At 41.1% G+C, this 22,410-nt stretch overlaps 1 protein-coding gene across 2 annotated transcripts in view; it reads right to left on the bottom strand.

Annotated features, from left to right (window-relative positions):
• The window catches only part of pcm1 (pericentriolar material 1), a 163,552-nt gene that overhangs the window by 68,754 nt on the left and 72,388 nt on the right, over window positions 1–22,410 (bottom strand). Inside the window, exons 18-21 of one of the 2 annotated variants that reach the window (XM_078548487.1) lie at window positions 20,810–21,000; window positions 19,140–19,380; window positions 7,787–7,999; window positions 6,138–6,283 (exon numbers count right to left, since the gene is read on the bottom strand). In XM_078548487.1, coding sequence (XP_078404613.1) covers window positions 6,138–6,283; window positions 7,787–7,999; window positions 19,140–19,380; window positions 20,810–21,000 — 791 coding nt within the window. Of the gene's footprint in view, window positions 1–6,137; window positions 6,284–7,786; window positions 8,007–19,139; window positions 19,381–20,809; window positions 21,001–22,410 lie in introns of both variants that reach the window. The other variant, XM_078548477.1, reaches the window with a different exon arrangement.

The following is a 22,410-nucleotide window of genomic DNA, read 5'->3' as shown; positions in this document are numbered from 1 at the left end:
TAGAACCTAGCTTCCTCAGCAAGTTCAAGATCTACTGGTGTGGCTTCTCTGGAATGCTGGGAGAAAAGATCAAAGATGACAACTGTCTGACTTGAGTTTTTGTGAAATTGCTGCAATTGAAGAAATGCTGTCACTGTAAACAAGCACATTTTGATCAGTATAGTTATGTCAGCATCTACCCTCTTTGTGTGAAAATCTGCCCAGGTGCTACATGCATGCTACATGGATTACATATCCAGAACAGGATAAATCTAACCAACCAGTTCTCACCCTATTGTGCTCCTCTTAATCATCAGTAATAGATGGCACATCCAAGAACTAATAAGACTGCATTAAATAACTGCAGTGGAACTTGGACTTCCTCCAGCTCTCAATATGACTGTTTCATATTTCAGTTTGATAGAATACCTTTCCTTGAGGTTGACAACCACTAATCAGTTTCCCCAATATATACTAACTGAATTAGCAACAATTAAACTTCCATTTTAAAATGTTACTCCAGAATTAAGGAGGTGAAGAATTTATAGTTCTCATTTTAAAGTTGTTGAAAGCTCAACGGATACAGGTCAGAAAATTTTGTTCTTGGGATGTGGGCAATGCTGCAGTGCCATGTTTAATGCTGATTCTAGGTGACTTGAAAAAGTGGTGTTGGGGCATACCATTGAACAAATGCAATTGTTATGGCGAAGAAACGCAGACAACAGTGTTAGTTCTGGAATTCCAGGGCTTGATCCAGCAAAGAAGGATGATTCATATCCAGGTCAGAAAGTTGTATGATTTTGAGATGATGGGGTTTCCTTAACATTGCTGCTCTTGCTCTGCTCAATGGTAGTTAGTTGCACGAAAGGGAACTTGCAAGTTGCTGCAGCGTACCCTTTTGCTTGCAGCTGTTACAGACAAGGGAGGGAGGCAAAACTGAACTCCTTTATTTTTCTCGTCATCTGTCCATAAGCAGAGGTGTTTTAAATTTTTGAATTAGGCTGTGGCACATTTCCTCAAACTCTCTTGAGATAAATTTTTAAAGAGACTCACAGCAAACTCTCTTTAGGGTTAAATCAGAAATATAGTTTAGTCACACATTCAAACCTGTGGAATGGTCGCAACTTCATATACACACACAAGCACCCAAATAAGAGGATAGGAAAGTTTTTACAGCCATGGATAACAAAGAAAAGGCACCACAGACATGGATATCAGTTAACGTGGTTGCCAGAATCTAGAAAGTCAGATTCTAATGAGGATTCCTTCACGGTAGTTCAGCTAGCTGATGCAGGATTTTTAGAAATCCTTTAAAGTTGATGGTGATGCAGTGAGATGAGGTTGGTGTACAGAGACTTGGCCTGCTCAGCAGGCGACGGCCGAAGTCTTCCAAAGAAACAGGGTTCGAGGAGGCTTAGATTTGATGCAGACTGTTTATCAGCCTGGAGTCCTGCTTTGATGTTTGGAGTTTAAACAGCAGACTGCGTTGCGAGTCTAGAAAAGTAATATTAAAACGTTCCAAAGGTCAGAAGCTTAGATCATGTGATGCTGTCCATTAATGAGTCAGTTGCAGGCTAACAAGCAGTTTCTATGCCTCTGGTCAAAATCCATTGTTCACCGTGGGAAATAAATGATGGCTTTTCACATCTTTACAGGTATAACGAGTTTCAATGGCTTCCCCTTTGTTACAGGACCAGGCTGAGGAGATGGATCGTCTGCTGGACCATGGTTTTGTTGATAATAATGTGTCCTCACAATGATAAGTGTGAGATTCCTCAAGGATGAGGGTTGAGCTTTTGTCCTATAACTGCTGGTGGAAATTTTCAGAAACTGCAGCCAACTTATGATTCATGTGATCTGTAGCAGCCATCTTTTGGTTCAGCAAAGTTCACTTTTTAAATAAGCAAAATTATAAGGTATGATTTAACACTTTATGATCTTCATGCCTTAGGGGCATGGCACAGCCATATTATGTGCTTGATGGAGGGGCTAGGCTGATCAAGCAACCAATTTGGTCCTGGGGAGTATAGGTGCCAACCATAATCATCTTCCTGTGTGTTAGTTATGACTCCAGGCACTGGAAGGTTTTTCCTTAGATCCCCATTGGCCTTAGTTCTGCTGGGCCACCCTGATACCATATTTAGTCAAATGCTGCTTTGGTATCAAAGGCAACTCTCACTTCTCTTCTGGCTTCCATTATCTAGATCAAGGCTATAATGGGGTACCAGAACCAAATGTTCCTTGCAAAACACAAATTAAGCGGACAGCAGGTTTGTCTTATGGTACCATGGATGGCTTATGTCATCTGTTACTGGTGATTGAGAGGAGCCCAATAGGGTGAGAACTGATTAGGTTAGATTTGTCTTGCTTTTTCTGGATTGCAATCAACTAGACAGTTTTACACAAAAGGTGTTTGCTGGCATAGCTGTATTGGAACAGTCTGGCTTAGTTAGTGGCTAGCTCTGATGTACAGCCTTTCAGCACAGCAGCTGGGATGTAGTTTGAGGCCCTTTTTTTTGTTGCTATGCCCAGTACATTTAATGGCTCATGGAGAACACTTAAATGCTTGGCATCTATGACAGCAGAGACCTAAAAAGGCATAATAAAATCGCTCAATAATAGTTTGGATTTAGAATGTGGCTTTAATGTAGTAAAGCTCCACAAGCCTTATGAGCATCATCAAACTGAACTACATGAGGAGACATTTGGGCAGATGACAGAAAACCTAATCAAAAAGGTAGGTTTTAAGGGGCATCTTAAAGGGATAACACAAGGTAAAGAAGCAGAGAGAGTTAGGAAGGTAACTCCATATAGCATAGAGCCTTGGCAGCTGAAGGTGAAAGGAATAGTTAAAATCAGGGGTGCTCAACAGGTGAGAATCAGAGGGATGCAGATATATTGGAGGGTTGTGGGGTTAAAGGCATCTGGTCGCCACATTACCAGAAGGATATGGAGGCGTTGGAGAGGGTGCAGAGGAGGTTTACCAGGATGCTGCCTGGTCTGGAGGTTATTAGCTATGAGGAGTGGTTGGAGAAACTCGGATTGTTCTCACTAGAGCGATGGAGATTGAGGGGCGACTTGATACAAGTTTACAAAATTATGAGTGGCATGGACAGAGTAGATAGTCAGAAGCTTTTTCCCAGGGTCGAAGAGTCAATTACTAGGGGACGTAGATTTAAGGTGAGAGGAGAAAACTATAGAGGAGATGTGTGGGGCAAGTTTTTTACGCAGAGGGTAGTGAGTGTCTGGAATTCGCTGCCAGAGGAGGTGGTGGAAGCAGGTACGATAGTGGTGTTTAAGAGGCAGCTTGACAAATACATGAATATGATGGGAATAGAGGGATATGGACCCCGGAAGTGCAAAATGTTTTAGTTGACGGGCAATATGATCGGCGCAGGCTTGGAAGGCCGAAGGGCCTGTTCCTGTGCTGTACTTTCCTTTGTTCTTTGTATTATTTAAGCAGGAGCAAACATAGGTCAACGAGCCTAGTGGTGAGAGGTGAATAGAACTTGGTGAGAGTTAGAGCATAAGCAGTAGAGTTTTGAATAGCCGCAAGTTAATGGAGTTAGGGTTTTGTGAAGATATAGCTAGTAAAGTGGATATGAGGGATACAGTGTATTTGTTTCTTCTAAAAGCATTTGATAAGGTGTCACACAAGAGGTTATTAAATAAAATTAGGACCTAAAGTTAAGGTTTAGGGTAATACATTAATATGGATTGAGGGTCAGTTAACTAACAGAAAATAAAGAGTGGGAATAACTATGAAATTTCCTCCGCCATTTCCGCCAACTCCAGCATGATGCCACCACCAAACACATCTTCCCTTCACCCCCACCGGCGGCATTCTCCACCTACAGATGCTCAGTCGTTGAGTATACTCAAGAAAGAGGTAGGTCGATTTTTGGGTAATAAGGGAATTAAGAGATATGGTGCTAGTGCAGGATGGTGGAGTTGAAGTAGCTCAGTCGTGATCTTGTTGAATGGCAGAGGAAGTCAAAGGCTAATGGTCTATTCCTGCTCCGAGTTCTTATATTATGAGGGCAGAATGTGGGAGGCCAGCCAGAAGTGTATTGGAATTGTCAAGTCTAGAAGTAACAAATGCCTGGAGGAGGGTTTCACTATCAGATGAATTGAAGCGAGGCGAAATCAAATGATGTCATGGAGGTGGAAATTGGTGGTTATAGGGACATCATGGGTATGTGGTTGAAAGCACATCTGAGGGTCAAATATGACTCCAAGATTACCTTAGACATTTTTCAAGGAGAGGATGGAGTCAATGGTTAGGGAATGAATCTTGTGGCAAAGACCGAATACAGAAGCTTCAGTCTTCCCAGTATTTAATTAGAGGAAATTTCTGCTTACCAAATACTGAATGCTGGAAAAGCAGTCTGAAAATTGAGAGAATGCAGTGGGGTCGAAAGAAATGGTCTTATAGTAGAGTTGGTTGTCATTAGAATGCGTGGAAAATGATGCCATGTTTTTGAATGATGCTGCTGAGGGGCAGCAAATAGACAAGAAATAGGAGGGAGCTGGTCAAGGACCGAGGGGGTCATCAGATCTATGGATTCTCTGTCTAAGATCAAATAGGTAAGATTGAAACCAGGCGAGTGCAGTCCCTCCTAGCTGTCATCCAGCTGGGTTGCACTACTTTAACGTGGCTCCATTCTTGACCATCTGATCATAGCCAGATAACCACTTACAATGGCTTCTCCTCCTGCATCGTTACCTCTGCTGTTCCCCAGAATCTATCCTTAGCCAATTTTGATTTGTTCTATATGTTATATTCTGTTCTATATGCAGCAGCATGTTAGCTGACCAACACCCAGTTCCACCTCACCATCACCTTTCTCGATTCTTCTATTGTTGAATTATCAGGCTGCATACCCAACATCCAGGGCTGGATGAGCAGAAATTGCCTCAAATTAAATATTGGGAAATAATTATTTTCAGTCCCCACTCAAAACTCTGTTCCCTAGCTATTGACTCCATCCCTCTCCCTGGCAAGTCTGTGGTTGGGCAAATCTGCTTGCAAGCTTGGTGTCACATTTGACCCAGAATGAGATTCTGACCTAATTTTTTCACCATCACTAAGTCTGCCTATTTCCACCTCAGGAACATCATCATATTTCACCCCTATCTTAGTTCATTCATGTTTTCATTACACTCTAGGCTTGATAATTCCAGTGCACTCATGGCTGGTCTCCCACATTCAACCCTTGTAAACTTATGGTCATCCACAACACTGCTGCCCATGTCTTAACTCGCACTAAGTCCTGTTTACCTAATACATGTGTGCTCACTGACTTACACTGGCTCTTGGTCAAAAAACATCTGGATTTAAAAATTCTCATCCTTGTTTTCAAATGCCTCCATTGCCTTGCCTCTCTCAACCTCTCATCCCCTCCAGCTCCACAACCATCCCAAGATATTTCTGCTTCTCTAATTCTGGCCTCTTCAGCATCTCTGATTTTAATCACTCCACCAACGGTGAAAACCTCTTCCATTGCCTAGTACCTAAGCTCTGGAATACCTTCCCATTACCTCTCCGCTTTGCTTTTTTCCTTTAAGACACTACTTAAAACCTAGCTCTTTGACAAAGGCTTTGGTAACCTAATATCTCCTGATGTGGCTCGGTGGTATATTCTGTTTTATTACGCTCTTGAAAGTGTCTTTATTATCGCTGAAGGTGTTTTATAAATATTAGTAGCTGTTGGTGTTGTGCCTGGTCTTTTTTGTTTAACTCTACTAATCATTTACAACTGTGTGATTTGCTGGGCCACTTCAGAGGCAATGAAGAATCAACCTTGTAAATGTGACACTGAAGTCACTTGCAAGCCAGACCAGGCAAGTGTCCTTGTCTGAAAGGCAGTGGTGAACCAGTGATTTATGTTTTATTGCAATTCAGAAGCTCGTATGCTAGCCCATAAATTACCAGGGCTCTCGTCCTCTGGATTGCTAATGCATCAACTACACCACTGTATTCTTAAAGTAACCCAAAACTGGAAAATCATTCACAAAAATCTATAGATCAGCACAACTTGGGATTTATTTGACAAAATTTCTTACTTTCCCATGTCTAAGGTGTATTGCCACTAATTTTTTCAGTAAATACCAGCTTCAAATACTTGTAAATAACTTAATTTTGAACATCAACACACCTTTGCACATGGTTCTGTTGCCAAGCCAACTGTGTGTAACATTGGTTTAATTGGTGCATAATGATATGCACCTGTGGTGATCCAACATTGCTGGGCATTACACTGTAAGGGCCAGTAAGGAATGTCTGCAGAAGATACGAAAGTGCCTGTGTAGAAATAAAAAGTTTATTTATAGCTACACAAAATAGCACGTAACCAAACTTAAGCAAAATATATTTCCTGAACAAAAACAAGCTTCTGCAATCTAACGTGTTTATGATGCAACTTAAGTTCCATTAGGAAAGCAAACTATTGGAAAAATGCTCTCAGCCAAAAAGCTTAATGCAAATTTTCAGGCCAAAAGCTTTATGTACATAAGAAAATAACAGAGAAGAGAACAAGAAATGATACTGCTTTTGCCCGTTTGCCTACAAATGCATTTTTATTCAGTTAAAGCTCACACTGGTCCTTGCTAAGCGTTTTTGATAACACATTAGAACAGGAATTGATTTGACATGAACTATAATCTGTTTGTACAGATTTAAAATTACCTGCAACAAGACTCATCCTAAATAAAGTTTGGAAACTTTAGATCAGAGCTAGAGCATTCTACTGCAATTTGATTCTTTCTGGACTGCATAGATTTAGAAGAGCAAAGCACTGATTTTCCCAACAAGACAGCAAAGCAGAGGTTCAAAACTCATTGTTGCCCACTTAAGTCTCAAATAAAAAATTGCATTAAACTAGTAACATGCAAATGTAGCATTTGTTGGTTTAACTAGCATATAAATACATTAGCTGAAAAACAAACCCTTCAAATGGTCTTTTGAAAGAGACCAGCATTCTGAAGTTTAAATTCTCCCCCACCCCAAATATAAGCAGCTATTTACCTTCTATTAATTTGGGGGTCTTGGCAACAAAATCCTTTAGAACCACAGTTTAGAGTATAGCAGTCTTCCAACATTCAAATATGAATTCCGATTACACATTTTTCTGTCTCAACTATTCCCTGTGGCCAAGCGCTCCAAGCTCCAATACCTTCTATTTGAAAACATTTCTCCAAACTTGTCTCCTCTCAAGTTGCTAACTCCAAACAAACAAACCACCAAAATCCTTTCTTAAAAACCTCTGATATCTCGACATTGCCCTGCAATAAAAATTGTCTCAGCTTCTCCAGCCTCTCCACATAACTTTAGTGTCTCATCCTGGTGGATTTGCAATTGAAGTTCACTGAGCTTTCTATCACAGAGCAACTGTGGCCTAACTATTGCCATGAGAGTTATCATAATGTTTCCTGACATCTTAATCTACCTGTTCAGTTTTTCAAGGAACTGTATTTTTCAACCACTATTTATCCATAACCTTCAGTGCTTTTTCTACTGAGTGCATACATTGTTCCTCCTTCCAAAATATATCACTTAACACTACCCCACAACAAATGGTGCCTTTCACCCATCTGTTTAATCTGTCTTCTCCAGAAGTCCAAGTTTAAAGTACTTCCAATCTGACACATCTCATAATGACAAGATGCAAAGTGCTCAAATGACACAGTCTTAATCAATCAACAGCAAAGCAGTTGCTGGCAAAAGCTGTGCACTCTTTTCGGGCAGCAGCAGATAGGTTAAGAGAAGAGGCATGGATATGCATGATCTTCTAAAACTACTTCCTACCTGCTGGTCCTGCATCAGGGTCTGGCACATATTTGTACTGAACTCCAATTGCCTTGTCAGTTGGTTTACTTGTTCTTGCCAGTGTTCTCTCTCTTCCACATAGGAAAGATCAGCTGCCCAGCGCAGATTCTCCTGTCGACGCATACCAACATTCTGTTGTTTGTTTTTGGGGAATGGACGATAGTTCCCATCTATGGAACATGCGCGTTTATCCTTCCACCTATGGAAGTGATAGATGGGAAAAGTATAATATGTAACACGTAGCTTAGTGCAACTTGGAAGGTCGGGTAACGGCCAAAACAGTCAACAGGTCATACAAACATACATATGAACATACAAATTAGGAGCAGGAGTAAGCAATTTGGCCCCTTGATCCTCCTCTGTCACTTGAGAAAATCATGGCTGATCTGATTGTGGCCTCTACTTTCCTGCCTTCTCTCTTATACCCTTTGACTCCCGAATTAGATGTTACACAAAAGCACAAATTGACTGAAATCCAAACTATCTATAAACATGAATCAGTGCTAACAGACAGCTGTGTAATCATAAGCAATTTTGCTGTACACCAAACGTGGAATTAGGAAACTTAATTAGGGTGTCCGCTGTTGCATTTGAAAAGACAGGGGAGCAAACTATCAGGAAGCATTGTAACCATATGTTGATGAATCGCTGCAATTTCCATGGTGATCATAATCCAATTGTGGCATTGGGCAGGGAATTTCAGGGTATTTACACAATAATGATAAAGAAATGCCGATATGTCCAAGTCAGGATGGTGGGTGACTTCTGGAAGATGATGGCATTCCCTCGACATGGCTGCTCATATTCTTCATGGTAGAGGCCCCAGAGGTGAAGGATCTGTAACTTTGGAGAGTTACTGCAATGCACCCTTTAGACAATATGCCAATCTGGAGGTGAAGGCATTGAGTTCAAAAGAAGTGGCACTAATGTCGCGGACTTTGTCCTGGATGTCATCCAATTTCCCGAAGTGTTGTTGCAGGTGGACTCATACAGGTGATTGATATTTGTTACACCCTTAATTTGAATCGTGCAGATGGTAGAGAGGTACTGATGGGTCAGGTGACACTTTTTCCTTACCACATGCCCATACACTACTTTGCTTTAGTAGCCAGCAATTATTTGGCTGTCCAGTTAATCTTGTGGTCAAAGGTGAGCTCCTTTCTTCACCACCCCTTAAGACACTGTTGGTGGAGGGCTTAACAATAACGGTGCTACTGAAGCTTTGATGTGAGAGTCAGGCCTTTTCAACAGGGGCCAAAAAGATTGAGGAAATTAAGGCAATTAATATCAGCAGAGATCAAGTATTGGAGAAACTTAAGAGACTAAAATGTGACAAATTCTCAGGGCCTGACAGCCTACATTCTAGGGTTTCAAGAGAGAAAGCCACAGAGATAGTGGACACACTGGCTATGAGTTTCCAAAGTTGCCCACATCCTAGGACGATCCCAACAGATTGGAAGTTCACAAATGTAACATCACTATTCAAGAAAGAGGCAGAGAGACCATACCTGGAGTACTGTGTGCAGTTTTAGTCTCCATATTTACTTGCATTGGAAGCACCACAGCAAAGGTTCACTAGAATGGTTCATGGGAGGAGAGGGCTGTCCTGTGTTGAGAGGCTGTGAAATTGGGTCTATATTCTCTGGAGTTTAGAAGAATGAGAGGTGATTTCATTGAAACGTACAATGTTCTGAAGGGACTTGACAGGTTAGACACTTGAGAGGTTAATTCCTCTGGCTATGGAATCTAGGACATGAGGACAAAGTCTCAGGATAAGGGAACAATCATTCAATACTGAGATGAAGAAAAATTTCATCACTCGAAGGGTTGTGATTCTTTGGAATTCTTGACCCCAGAGGGTTACGGATGTTCCATCATCGAATATATTTAAGGCTGAGGTAGATAGATTTTTATCTCTCAGGGAATCTAGGGATATGAGGAGCAGGAAAGTAGAATTGAAGCTGAAGATCAGCCATGATCATATTGAATAGTGGAGCAGGCTCAACGTGCCCTATGTGTGAGAAAAGATTTTTTTTTGTAAATATTTTGGGGTATATTGTGCTACAGAAACGTAGAAAATAGGAGAAGCCATTCGGCCCGTCGAGCCTGCTCCACCATTCATTATTATCATGGATGATCATCCAACTCAATAGCCTGCTCCCGCTTTCTCCCCATAGCCCTTGATCCCTTTCGCCCCAAGAGCGATATCTAACTCCTTCTTGAAAACATACTACGTTTTGGCCTCAAATATTTTCTGTGGTAGCGAATTCCACAGGCTCACCACTGTCTGGGTGAAGAAATTTCTCCTCATCTCAGTCCTAAATGGTCAACCCTGTATCCTCAGACTGTGACCCCTGGTTCTGGAGTCCCCCACCATCGGGAACATCCTTCCTGTATCTACCCTGTCTAGTCCTGTTAGAATTTTATAGGTTTTTATGAGACCCCCCCTCATTCTTCTGAACTCCAGCGAATATAATCCTGACTCGATCTCTCCTCATATGTCAGTCCCGCAATCCCAGGAATCCGTCTAGTAAACCTTTGCTGCACTCCCTCTATAGCAAGAATATCCTTCCTCAGATAAGGAGACCAAAACTGCACACAATATTCCAGGTGCGGTCTCACCAAGGCCCTGTATAATTGCAGCAAGACATCCCTGCTCCGTACTCGAATCCTCTCGCGATGAAGGCCAACATACCATTTGCCTTCTTTACCGCCTGCTGCACCTGCATGCTTACCTTCAACGACTGGTGTACGAGGACACCCAGGTCTCGTTGCACGTTCCCCTCTCTTAATTTATAGCCATTCAGATAATAATCTGCCTTCCTGTATTTGCTACAAAATGGTTAACCTCACATTTATCCACATTATACTGCATCTGCCATGCATTTGCCCACTCACTCAGCTTGTCCAAATCACAGTGAAGCATCTCTGCATCCTGCTCACCCTCCCACCCACCCACCCAGCTTTGTGTCATCTGCAAATTTGGAGATATTACATTTAGTTCCCTCATCTAAATCATTAATATATATTGTGAATAACTGGGGTCCCAGCACCGGTCCTTGCGGAGTCCCACTAGTCACTGCCTGCCATTCGGAAAAAGACCCGTTTATTCCCACTCTTTGTTTCCTATCTGCCAACCAGTTTTCTATCCATCTCAATACACTACCCCCAATCCCATGCGCTTTAATTTTACATGCTAATCTCTTTATGTGGAACTTTGTCGAAAGCCTTCTGAAAGTCCAAATAACCCACATCCACTGGCTCCCCCTCATCAACTCTACCAGTTACATCCTCGAAAAATTCCAGGAGATTCATCAAACCTGGTTTCCATTTCGTAAATTCATGCTGACTCTGTTCGATTCTGCTACTGTTTTCCAAGTGCTCAGCTATTAAATCTTTTATAATGGACTCTAGAATTTTCCCTACTACCGACATCAGGCTGACTGGTCTATACTTCCCTGTTTTCTCTCTACCTCCCTTTTTAAATAGTGAGGTTACATTAGCTACCCTCCAATCTGTAGGAGCTGTTCCAGAGTCTATAGAATCTCAGAAGATGACCACCAATTCATCCACTATTTCTAGGGCCACTTCCTTAAGTACTCTGGGATGTAGATTATCAGGCGCTGGGGGATTATCGGCCTTCAATCCCATCAATTTCCCCAACACCATTTCCTTGCTAATATTGATTTCTTTCAGTTCCTCCCTCTCACTAAACCCTGTGTTCCCCAACATTTCTGTTATGTTATTTGTGTCCTCCTTTGTGAAGACAGAACCAAAACATATATTTAGTTGGTCAGCCATTTCTTTGTTCCCCATTATAAATTCCCCTGTTTCTGACTGTAAGGGGCCTACATTTGTCTTCACCAGTCTTTTTCTCTTCACATATTTATAGAAAATTTTAGTCAGTTTTTATGTTCCCCACAAGCTTACTCTCGCACTCTTATTTACCCCTTCTTAATCAATCCCTTGGTCCTCCTTTGCTGAATTCTAAACTGCTCCCAATCCTCAGGTCCGTTGTTTTTTCTGGCCAATTTGTATGCCTCTTCCTTGCATCTAATACTACCTCTAATTTCCCTTGTAAGCCATGGTTTGGTCACCTTTCCTGTTTTACCTTTGCGCCAGACAGGAATAAACAATTGTTGCAGTTCACCCATGCGCTCTTTGAACGTTTGCCATTGCTCAACCACTGTCATCCCTTTAAGTAATGGTTCCCAATGCATCATAGCCAACTCACACCTTATACCATCATAGTTTCCTTTATTAAGATTCAGGACCTTAGTCTCAGAATGAACTACGTCACTCTCCATCTTGATGAAAGATTCTATCATATTATGGTCACTCATCCCCAAGGGGCCTCGCACAACTAGATTGCCAATTATTCCTTTCTCATTACACAATACCCAGTCTAGGATGGCCTGTTCTCTAGTTGGTTCCTCAACGTATTGGTCCAGAAAAACATCTCGTATACACTCCAAGAATTCCTCCTCTATGGTATTGTTACTAATTTGATTTGCCCAATCTATATGCAGATTAAAGTCATCCATAATTACAGATGTACTTACTTAAATTACTTTAATTACTACTAAATTACTTTATTGCATGCATCTCTAATTTCCTGTTTAATGCCATTCCCAACATCACCACTACAGTTTGGAGGTCTATATACAACCCCCACTAATGTTTTTTGCCCCTTAGTATTTCTCAGCTCTACCCATACAGATTCCACATCGTCGGAGCTAATATCTTTCCTCACTATTGCATTAATTTCCTCTTTACCAGCAATGCAACTCCACCACCTTTTCCTCTTTGTCTGTCCTTCCTAAATACTGAATACCCCTGGATCTTAAGTTCCAATCTCTGGTCACCCTGCAGCCATCTACTTGCGCGGTTAATTCATCCACTTAATTGCGAATGCTCCTCGCGTTAAGGCACAAAGCCTTAAGGCTTGTCTTTTTAACCTTACTTGTCCTGTTCCCACTATTTTTCACTGAGGCCCTGTTTGATTCTTGCCCTTGATTTCTCTGCCTATCACTTTTCTTATTCCCCTTTCTGTCTTTTGTTCTTGTCCTTGATTTCCCCTCCTCTGACTCCTTGCATAGGTTCCCATCCCCCTGCCACTTTAGTTTAAAAAGTCCCCAACCACTCTAGCAAATGTTCCCCCAGGGTATCAGTCCCAGTCCTGCCCAGGTGTAACCCGTCCAGTTTGTACTGGTCCCACCTCCCCCAGAACCAGTCCCAATGCCCCAGGAATCTGAAACCCTCCCCCTCTCACCATCTCTTCAGCCACGTATTCATTCAATATATCCTGCTATTTCTACTCCGACTAGCATGTGGCACTGGTAGTAATCCTGAGATCACTACCTTTGAGGTACTACTTTTCAACTTACTTCCTAACTCCCTGTATTCTGCTTTTAGGACCTCATCCCTTTTTTTACCTCTGTTGTTTGTACTAATGTGTACCATGACCACTGGCTACTCACCCTCCACCTGAAGGCATGGAACTTAGGGAGAGAGACTGCGAGGTTCTTGAGCAAATTGATATAGAGAGTGACAAGGTATTCGAGGTGTTGGCAGGCTTAAAAGTGGACAAATCTCCAGGTCCGGATAATTTGTGTCCCAGACTGCTGAGGGAGGCAAGGGAGGAGATCGCAGGGGCTCTGACCCAAATTTTTAATTCCTCTCTGGCCACGGGGGAAGTGCCAGAGGACTGGAGAACAGCTAATGTGGTTCCGCTAGTTAAGAAGGGTTGTCGAGATAAGCCAGGGAACTATAGGCCAGTGAGTCTCACGTTAGTGGTAGAGAAACTACTGGAGAAAATTCTGAAGGAGAGAATCTATCTCAACTTGGAGAGGCAAGGTTTGATCAGGGATAGTCAGCATGGCTTTGTCAGAGGGAGGTCATGCCTAACAAATTTGACTGAATCTTTGAGGTGGTGACCACGTGTGTTGATGAGGGTAGTGCAGTTGATGTAGTTTATATGGATTTCAGCAAAGCCTTTGACAAGGTCCCACATGGGAGACTTATAAAGAAGGCAAATGCACATGGGATACAGGGTAATTTGATAAGGTGGATTCAAAATTGGATTACTTGTAGGAGACAGAGGGTGATGACAGAAGGATGCTTTAGTGACTGGAAGCCAGTGTCCAGTGGCGTACCACGGGGATCTGTGCTGGGTCCCCTATTATTTGTCATTTATATAAACGACATAGATGACTATGTGGGGGGTACAATTAGTAAGTTTGCGGATGACACAAAGATTGGCCGGGTGGTTAACAGTGAGGTTGAGTGTCTTGGGCTACAGGAAGATATAGACGGGATGGTCAAACGGGCAGATAAGTGGCAGATGGAATTTAACCCTGAAGAGTGTGAGGTGATACACTTTGGAAGAAGTAATTTGACGAGGAAGTATTCAATGAACGGCATGACACTAGGAAGTTCTGAGGAACCAAGGGACCTTGGCGTGTGTGTCCATAGATCTCTGAAGGTAGAGGGGCATGTTAGTGGGGTGGTGAAAAAGGCATATGGGACACCTGCCTTTACCAATCGAGGGAGATCATGTTGGAGTTGTATAGAACCTTGGTGAGGCCACAGCTGGAGTACTGTGTGCAGTTCTGGTCGCCACATTATAGGAAGGACGTGATTGCACTGGAGGGGGTGCAGAGGAGATTCACCAGGATGTTGCCTGGGATGAAACATTTAAGTTATGAAGAGAGGTTGGATAGGGTTGTTTTCGTTGGAGCAGAGAAGACCGAGGGGCGACCTGATCGAGGTGTACAAGATTATGAGGGGCACGGACAGGTTGGATAGGGAGCAGCTGTTCCCCTTAGTGGTAGGGTCAGTCACGAGGGGACATAAGTTCAAGGTAAGGGGCAGGAGGTTTCGGGGGGGGATGTGAGGAAAAACCTTTTTACCCAGAGGGTGGTGACGGTCTGGAATGCACTGCCTGGGAGGGTGGTGGAGGCAGGTTGCCTCACATCCTTTAAAAAGTACCTGGATGAGCACTTGGCACGTCATACCATTCAAGGCTACGGGCCAAGTGCTGGTAAATGGTAGGTCAGGTGTTTCTCACCTGTCAGTGCAGACTCGATGGCCCGAAGGGCCTCTTCTGCACTGTGATTCTGTGAAAAGAGACTATTAGCCAAAGTTGAAGTTCATGGAATTGAAGGGAAATTACTGACCTGGTTGGAAATTAGCTGAGTGGTAGGAGATAGACTGTAGGAATAATGAGCAAGTACTCTAATTGGCAGGATGTTAATTGTGGTGCAAATATCTGTTGGGACCTCAACAACTCACCATAACTATTAATGGCTCAGATAGTGAAATTAAAGGCTACATATCCAAATTTGCTGATAACAAAGATGGGCAGCATTGTAAGCAGCGTGGATGGAAGCATAAAATTACAAAGACATATTGATAGATTAACTGAATGTGTAAAACTGTGGCAAATAGATTTTAATGTAGGTAAATGCGAGGCCACCACTTTGAACCTAAAAATGATTGAACTGATTACTTCCTGAATGCTGAAAAGCTACAAGTCATGCTTCAGCTATACAAAACTCTGGTTAGACCACACTTGGAGTACGATGAGCAGCTCCGGGTGCCACACTTTAGGAAGGAGATTTGGCCTTCGAGGGAATGCAGCGTAGATTTGCCAACATGATACCTTGCTTCCAAGTGTTAAATTACAAGTAGCAATTACACAAACTAGGATTGTATTCCCTGAAATTTAAAAGGTTAAGGAGTGATTTGATACAAGCTCTCAAGATATTAAGGGGAAAAAACAGGGTAGATAGAAACTTGTTCTGCCGGTTGCAGAGTCTTGGACTAGGGAGCATAGTCTAAAAATTAAGAGTCAAACTTTTCAGGAGGGAAATTAGGAAACACCCACACACAAAGTGTGGTAGAACTGCGGAACTCTCTGCCACAGCAATTAATATTAGATCAGTTGTAAATTTTAAATGAGAGATTGATAAATTTCTAAGGAGTAAGGGGTTTTCTGTTTCACCACCCTAAGATTCAGTAGGGAACGCATCCCCACCGATCACAGCAGCCCCATGGCCATTTGACGCTCTGAGGCAAGTAGGGTGGGTTTATTGATGTAGAGGCTTCGTGGCAGGGGGGACCGGATACCCAATGTGGAAAGGAGGCCATCGAAGTACTTGGCCCTAGGCCTAGATCCTAGCAGGGTGACCTGCCGGGTTCCCCCCACGGCGACCCTGAACTCTCCCCGCCAGCCTCAAAATTGAGGCCTGGGCGAGGAAGGAGCCCTTAAGTGGCCAGTGGGGCCTCAATTAAGGTGAAGGCAGGTAGGCCAGCAGCCCACCCTAGGTCTCACCCACCCCATGTAAAATTGTGGGCAGGTCAGGGTCAGGTGGAGGGCAGCGGGAAGGCTATCCGGGGAATTTTATGGCCCGCCCCCAAACTACACGTAGACCTACCAGTCAGGGGCCATAAATTCTGTCCATGGAGTTAGGTTGCAGATCAATCATGATATCACTGAATGGTGGAACAGGGATATGGGATTAACTCACCATATCCTGATCATCCTGTGGCAATTCTCGCAAATTCAGATGTTAGTGAAAAGGGTCAACTAGACTGGGATGACGTAAATCTTGTCCTGATCAGATGCCTGGTTCATTGCTAATAAGTCTGTCCAATATTTCTCTGTGCCTTGTTACATCACTTCAGAGAGCAATATATGCGGCAACCATATCTTTTGGGACTGGAGTCAAGTGTAGGCCAGACTAAGGAGAAGACTCGGGTCTCTTGTTTGCCCTGGTGGACATTATCTAGTTCCTTTAGAATCCTAAAACAAAATCATTCCTCGACCTTCTCTTTTCCAGTGAGAATGTGTCCAACTTAATTAATTACTCTTCATACTCCAATTCAATGCCACCATTACCTAAATATTTTGGGTTAGTCTCTTCTGTATTCTGTCAAATAGCTGCAATATCCTTTATTCATTGTGGCAACCAAAACTGTACACAATATTTTAAATATGTTGCAGCAGTGATTGATAAAGTGGTGGGATAATCTCACTATTCTGGCTCAATATTAATGTTTCGATACAATCCGACATTTGATTTGCTCTATGCACTACCACAGCTTCAATTTATTGTTCAGCAGGACCTCCAGATTCCTTGCATTTTCCATGCATGTTTTATTTTCCATTTAAATAATAGCCTCTTCCAAATTTTTTTTATTCCGATGTGAAGCACTTGGCATTTCTCCCTCAAATTTAACCTGCCACCTGTCTGTCAATTCCCAAGTATATTCAAATCCTCTTGCAGCTTTTCCTCTTCAACTCTGGAGCCAATAACCTTCATTAGTTTTGCATCACCTACAAATTCAACCATGATGTTTATAATTCCCAACTTCACAACATTTATAAATCTATTAAAACTATGGAAAATATTAAAATTTACTCCTAAGCTCACTCATCACCTTACAGTGCTCAACCCACCTTCCATCATACTGTACTTGGTGTCATGCAGTGCATTTATTCTACAGTGCCCATAAAATCTAAGTTTCTAAGATAACTGTAATTCCCTATGTTTATGCCAGCTTCTAAAGCAAAGGAAGAGGACTATACAGAAAGTTCAATGACGTTGGCTTGCAAAAAGTCGCAACACCCTCAGACAACATACATTATCTGGGGAGATTGTTAATGCTTAAAACATTGAACAGTTTTGCTCATCAAGTTATTAACAGGCTTTTGAAAACAGTTCTCACCCTAAGTGCAGTGCTGTTTTTAAGCATTAGATTCTGATCTAGACATTGATATTACATGGCTGTGCCTATCTTTATACTTCAGGCTCCAAGGTGTCCCTTTGAATCAATTCATAAGCAACTAAAACTCAAATTTTTGTCATGAGGTTAAAAAAACAAATGACTACAGGCTCTTAAAAATAGAAGTATGGGGAAACAAAATAAACATAATAGAATGGGAGAGAGAATAAGTGGGAAAGTAAAATATTAGGCAACTAAAATAGCAGCTGAAAATCTGGTTTCTCTTCATGATCGGAAACATTTATTGCAAAGATTCCCAATAAATTTGGAAATTGAGAGTATTTTGTTTAAAATACTGGAACAATACTCAATTTTTTCTCCTTAAACTAATTAGCTTTGTTTTTTTTTCTCTTAATTTAATTCCATTCATTAATTCCCAAAAAATGTCAAATTATATTCCACTAAAACAATTCTCCTTTCTGAATTTTCTGGTTCAAGTCACATTCCATAAAAGATACAGGTCCAGTAATAATCCCACACCTGACTAAACAGGAACTCATGCTTGGTCTCCCATAAGAGAAAGAAACAAAGCCTGGTTATTCTATCACAGCAATTACACTCTCAAAGGGGTGAACTGTCATAAGCAGCAGCAGAGCAGAAAGAACCTGATCCACGAGAAATTCACCTGCACCATTAAATTTTCACTCTACTCTGAAGGGAAGCCTCATAAATAGGACTCTTTTTTACAGGTTGCCTCAAACATTTTTCAAAAGCAAATGCGACAATCCTATAATCTGGCTTTTAATAACTTCCCTATCCTGGTACTTACATCAAGAAATTAAGCAACAGAAGCCATGAAATAATGCATTAAAAAACCATAGTGGAGAAAATTAATACTTTAAAGAGAATTAAAATGAAGTTCAGAGAACAGGTCAAAGCCACAAGTTTTGCCTTTTTACACAATGGTCAATATATTGCCATCTATTTTGTATTGTATGCAATAGGGTACAGAGGAATAGAAGGCTGTAAAGCAGCTGTAACAATAATTAAGGCAAAACTGAAGCAGTTAACAAATCTTATAATTCCCAAGTCTGAATTGCCACCTTAACATTATATTTCTTCAGATTAGACCTTTGTATACTATCCTGCTTTTAGCACATACCACAGGAGAAAAGACAATATTATACTAATGGCATCCGAAAATAGAGGGTAGTAAGAAAGCACCGTGATTTTTTTAAAATTCCCTGCAGAAAATAAAATATGGTCATGTTTTGTTGTCACACTGCACAAAAATAATGTATTAAAACAAAGCTGGAACAATTTCTTCTTCTGCTCCAATATCATAAATCTGCAGCATTACACGCTTTATTGAAGTAGTATTAAATTTACAATCTGAATTACTAAAAAACGGTTCAGGAGGGACTAAAAATAATTATTTTTCATGGTTCACTGGATTGGAGGAATATTGGTTCCTCTATGCCCTCAAGAAGATAGAAATTGAGAAAGCTTAACTTTGCTAAGGGGAATTTTGAGATTATGTTGGTTGTGCCTAGTCAAGCTGTTCATTACTCCATATATTTTTTGAACAGTGCTCAACTGTAACCCACCTGTTCTTGCTCTCTCTTGAATTGCGTGTTCCTTTACTTCTGTTTTGATTGGGATACACTGTGTATGTTTCATGAGAACTTGTTTCAACTTCTGATTGGGCAATCCCATCAGATTGGTAGTCATTCTCTTCCTCATCATCATCACCAACGTCGTCATTATTCTCTTCCTCTTCATCTTCCTCATCATCATCATCATCTAATGCACCTTGCGTAGAACCACCCCAAGTAGCCATAGTCCTGTGAAATATTAAGAGTTCTAACGTGAATTTAAATTACTATTACAACCCAACTGGATACTCTCCCATACATAAAATAAGGGTTTCTCAACCAAAGAAAATTAACCCAAAAGGAAGTTTTTCCTCCTGCACTTCTCATAAAAAATTTACCCTATTATGTTCAAAGGCATAAATATGAAAATTTCCTAAGACTTAATTTTTCCCATGACTCAAAATCACTGACAATGAATACATACCTTAGTCTTTCGTCACTGGGAGCTAGCTTTGAATCCACCACCAAATGATGATTAAAAAGAAAATTATTTTCCTTTCTAGTTGAAAGAGTTACAAACAAAATTGGATCTTTTGGCTTAACCCAGTTCCTGGTAGACAAAGGTTCACAGCACAGAAAAATCAACTATTCAATGTATAGATTAATTCATTTCAGGAGATGAGATGATCATCATTGTGGGTAATGTTTTAAGTTGGAATTGAATTATATTTGCATTGAATCACATTTTCTGATAACTAACATTTTAAAGTATTAAATACCCATTTTGATGTATCATTTACATTGCCTAGTTCAAATTATTGGCAATTATATTTTTCATTACAAAAATGACTTTGGTTCAGTGGTGACATTCACACCTCTTAATTAGAAGAAAAATGGGTTCACTGCAGGAATTCGGTACATAATCTAGGTTAACACTTTGTTTGGATGACATGCTTCCCTGCTGAAGTGACAGTTCAAAGAAAATAAGAGAAATTCTTATTGTGTTCTGGACAACATTTCGTCTTCACCCAACACCAGAAACAGATTTGCTGGTCATTTATCTGACTGTTGTTTGTGTGATATTGCAATGTGAAACTGGCTGTTACATTTTCCTATACAGTGACTAAAAAAAAATGGTGTGAAATGCTTTGTGATATCCAGAGGTTGTGAAAATCAATATATAAACGGAAGCTCTTTCTTTGAATTGGCAGGTATAGGCTATAAATTGATAGCATGCAAGAAAGGACCCAATTCAGTGTCCTGGCTGAGCTCTACTCAGCATGGAGTACCTAGTGTGGAGAACTCATGCCAAAAATGGAAATTAGTCCAATGAGTATCATTGCCTCCTTCATGACCAAAAATTATAATTTTAAGATGTGGCAAAAAAATTACAGTAGGTAACTACAGTCAATACAATTAGCTCATTAAAAAAAAAATCAATTCCATTAAATTAATTCAAAAAGACCATGCTTAATTTCACATCATGATTAGACAAGTGTGCAACAATTTTATCTGAAAATTGTTTTGGGCAGTACATACTGTAGGCCATTTGGCTGAGCACATCTGAGCAATTTTTAAGAATTGACAACAGTTAAGTTCCAAAAACCTGCCTATCCAGGTCAAGTGCAGATAATTCAAAGCTTAATCCAGCAATCTTGCTTTCATATTCCGATCTAACCTTTCAGTTCTGCTGAGCTGCTGTGTATCTTGTGTTTCTGTCCCTTCACTTTTAACAGATGCAGCAATGATGGAGTTGCTCTCAGTCAGTGTTTTTTGCCGCTGATGCTCAGCCATTAATGCTTCAAGTTGTTTTCTTCTTTGACGCAACTCTTCTCGCAGAATTTGGTGTCTCCGCATCTCAGACCACAGCTGACCATTTAAAAAGAAACAATAATCACTTATCATAAATCAGTTTAATGTTGGCTGAGTTAAATTCCAATTTTGAGAATTGAATTGATTCAATTTTACAGCAATTTCATAATCAGTTGTATTTTTTGTATTCATTCCATGGGATGAGAGTGTCACTGACAAGGCCATCCCAATTGCCCTTGAAAGGGCGGTGGTGAGCTGCTGCAGTTCATAACAGCAACTGAGTGGCTCTTGAGGCCATTTCAGAGGGCAATTAAGAGTCAACCAAACTGTTGTGGATCTGGAGTCACACATAAGGGTGGCAGATTTCCTCCCCCAAAGGACATTAATGAACCAGATGGGTTTTCATGACAATCCAGGAGTTTCATGATCGCTATTACTGAGAATAGTCTTATTCCAGATTTTTATTGATTAATTTAATTTAAATTCTACCAACTGTGGGATTTGAAGAAATGTCTCTGAAGCATTCGTCCAGACCTCTGGATTACTAGTCCAGTAACATTATCAACATGCTACCAATCTCAATCTGTACTAACTACCTGGGCTTCCCCTTTGGATCCAACTCTTGAGCTTTCTGCACAACTGCCTCTTCTTGTCCCAAAGCCTCCCTTCACCCTGCTATCTCCCTTCACCCTGCTATCTCCCAGCCCTAACCTAACAAGATCCGAGCTCTCCCAAAGCCCTCATCAGCTTAATCGCCTGAAATCCACCACCTCTTCCAGTGACCTCCTTCTGACCCTGCTCCTAATTGCTCAATTATCTTTCCACACCCTAACAGCTAAATATCAGCAACCTTTAATTTCCTCAAATATGATTCAGCTCCCTTTTCAAAACAGTCATCACTCTCTCCTTAAAACACCAACCCTGACCACTCCAGGGTTACTGTTACCTCATCTCTGGCCTCCCCTCACTAACTTCAACTTTACAAATGCTCCTGCGCTGTATGACACCATGAGTGAACCAACTGTCTATCTCAAGTTCAACAATTGTGAAGACATGAATGCAGCTTTTCCCTGAAGCAGCAAACGTTGTACAATGTGCAACTTAACTGTCCTGTTCAACTTCCAGTGTTCTAAATTGCACACCTACTCCATCGCCAACATAATTTACCACCACAATCACACCCACTTATGCCCCTATTTCATCACAAGCAAAATCCTTGCTAAGACCATCATTACCTCCATGCTCAATTTCCACAACCTTTTATCAGCTCCTCAAATTTGACTATACATAAAGTATGACAACAACTTGTTTTTATATTTTGCGTTTAGTAGAATAAAACGTCTCGAGGTGCTTTACAGGAGCATTATAAAGCAAAATTTGGCACTGAGCCACGTAAGGAGATATCACCAACCGTGGCTAACAAGAGAAGTTAAATATTGTACTAGATCAAAGAAAGAGTCTTATAAA

The sequence above is a fragment of the Cetorhinus maximus genome, chromosome 1 (genome assembly GCF_964194155.1).
Source record: "Cetorhinus maximus chromosome 1, sCetMax3.hap1.1, whole genome shotgun sequence".
Classification (NCBI taxonomy): Eukaryota; Metazoa; Chordata; class Chondrichthyes; order Lamniformes; family Cetorhinidae; genus Cetorhinus; species Cetorhinus maximus.
This window is presented reverse-complemented; position numbering and strand designations above follow the sequence as displayed.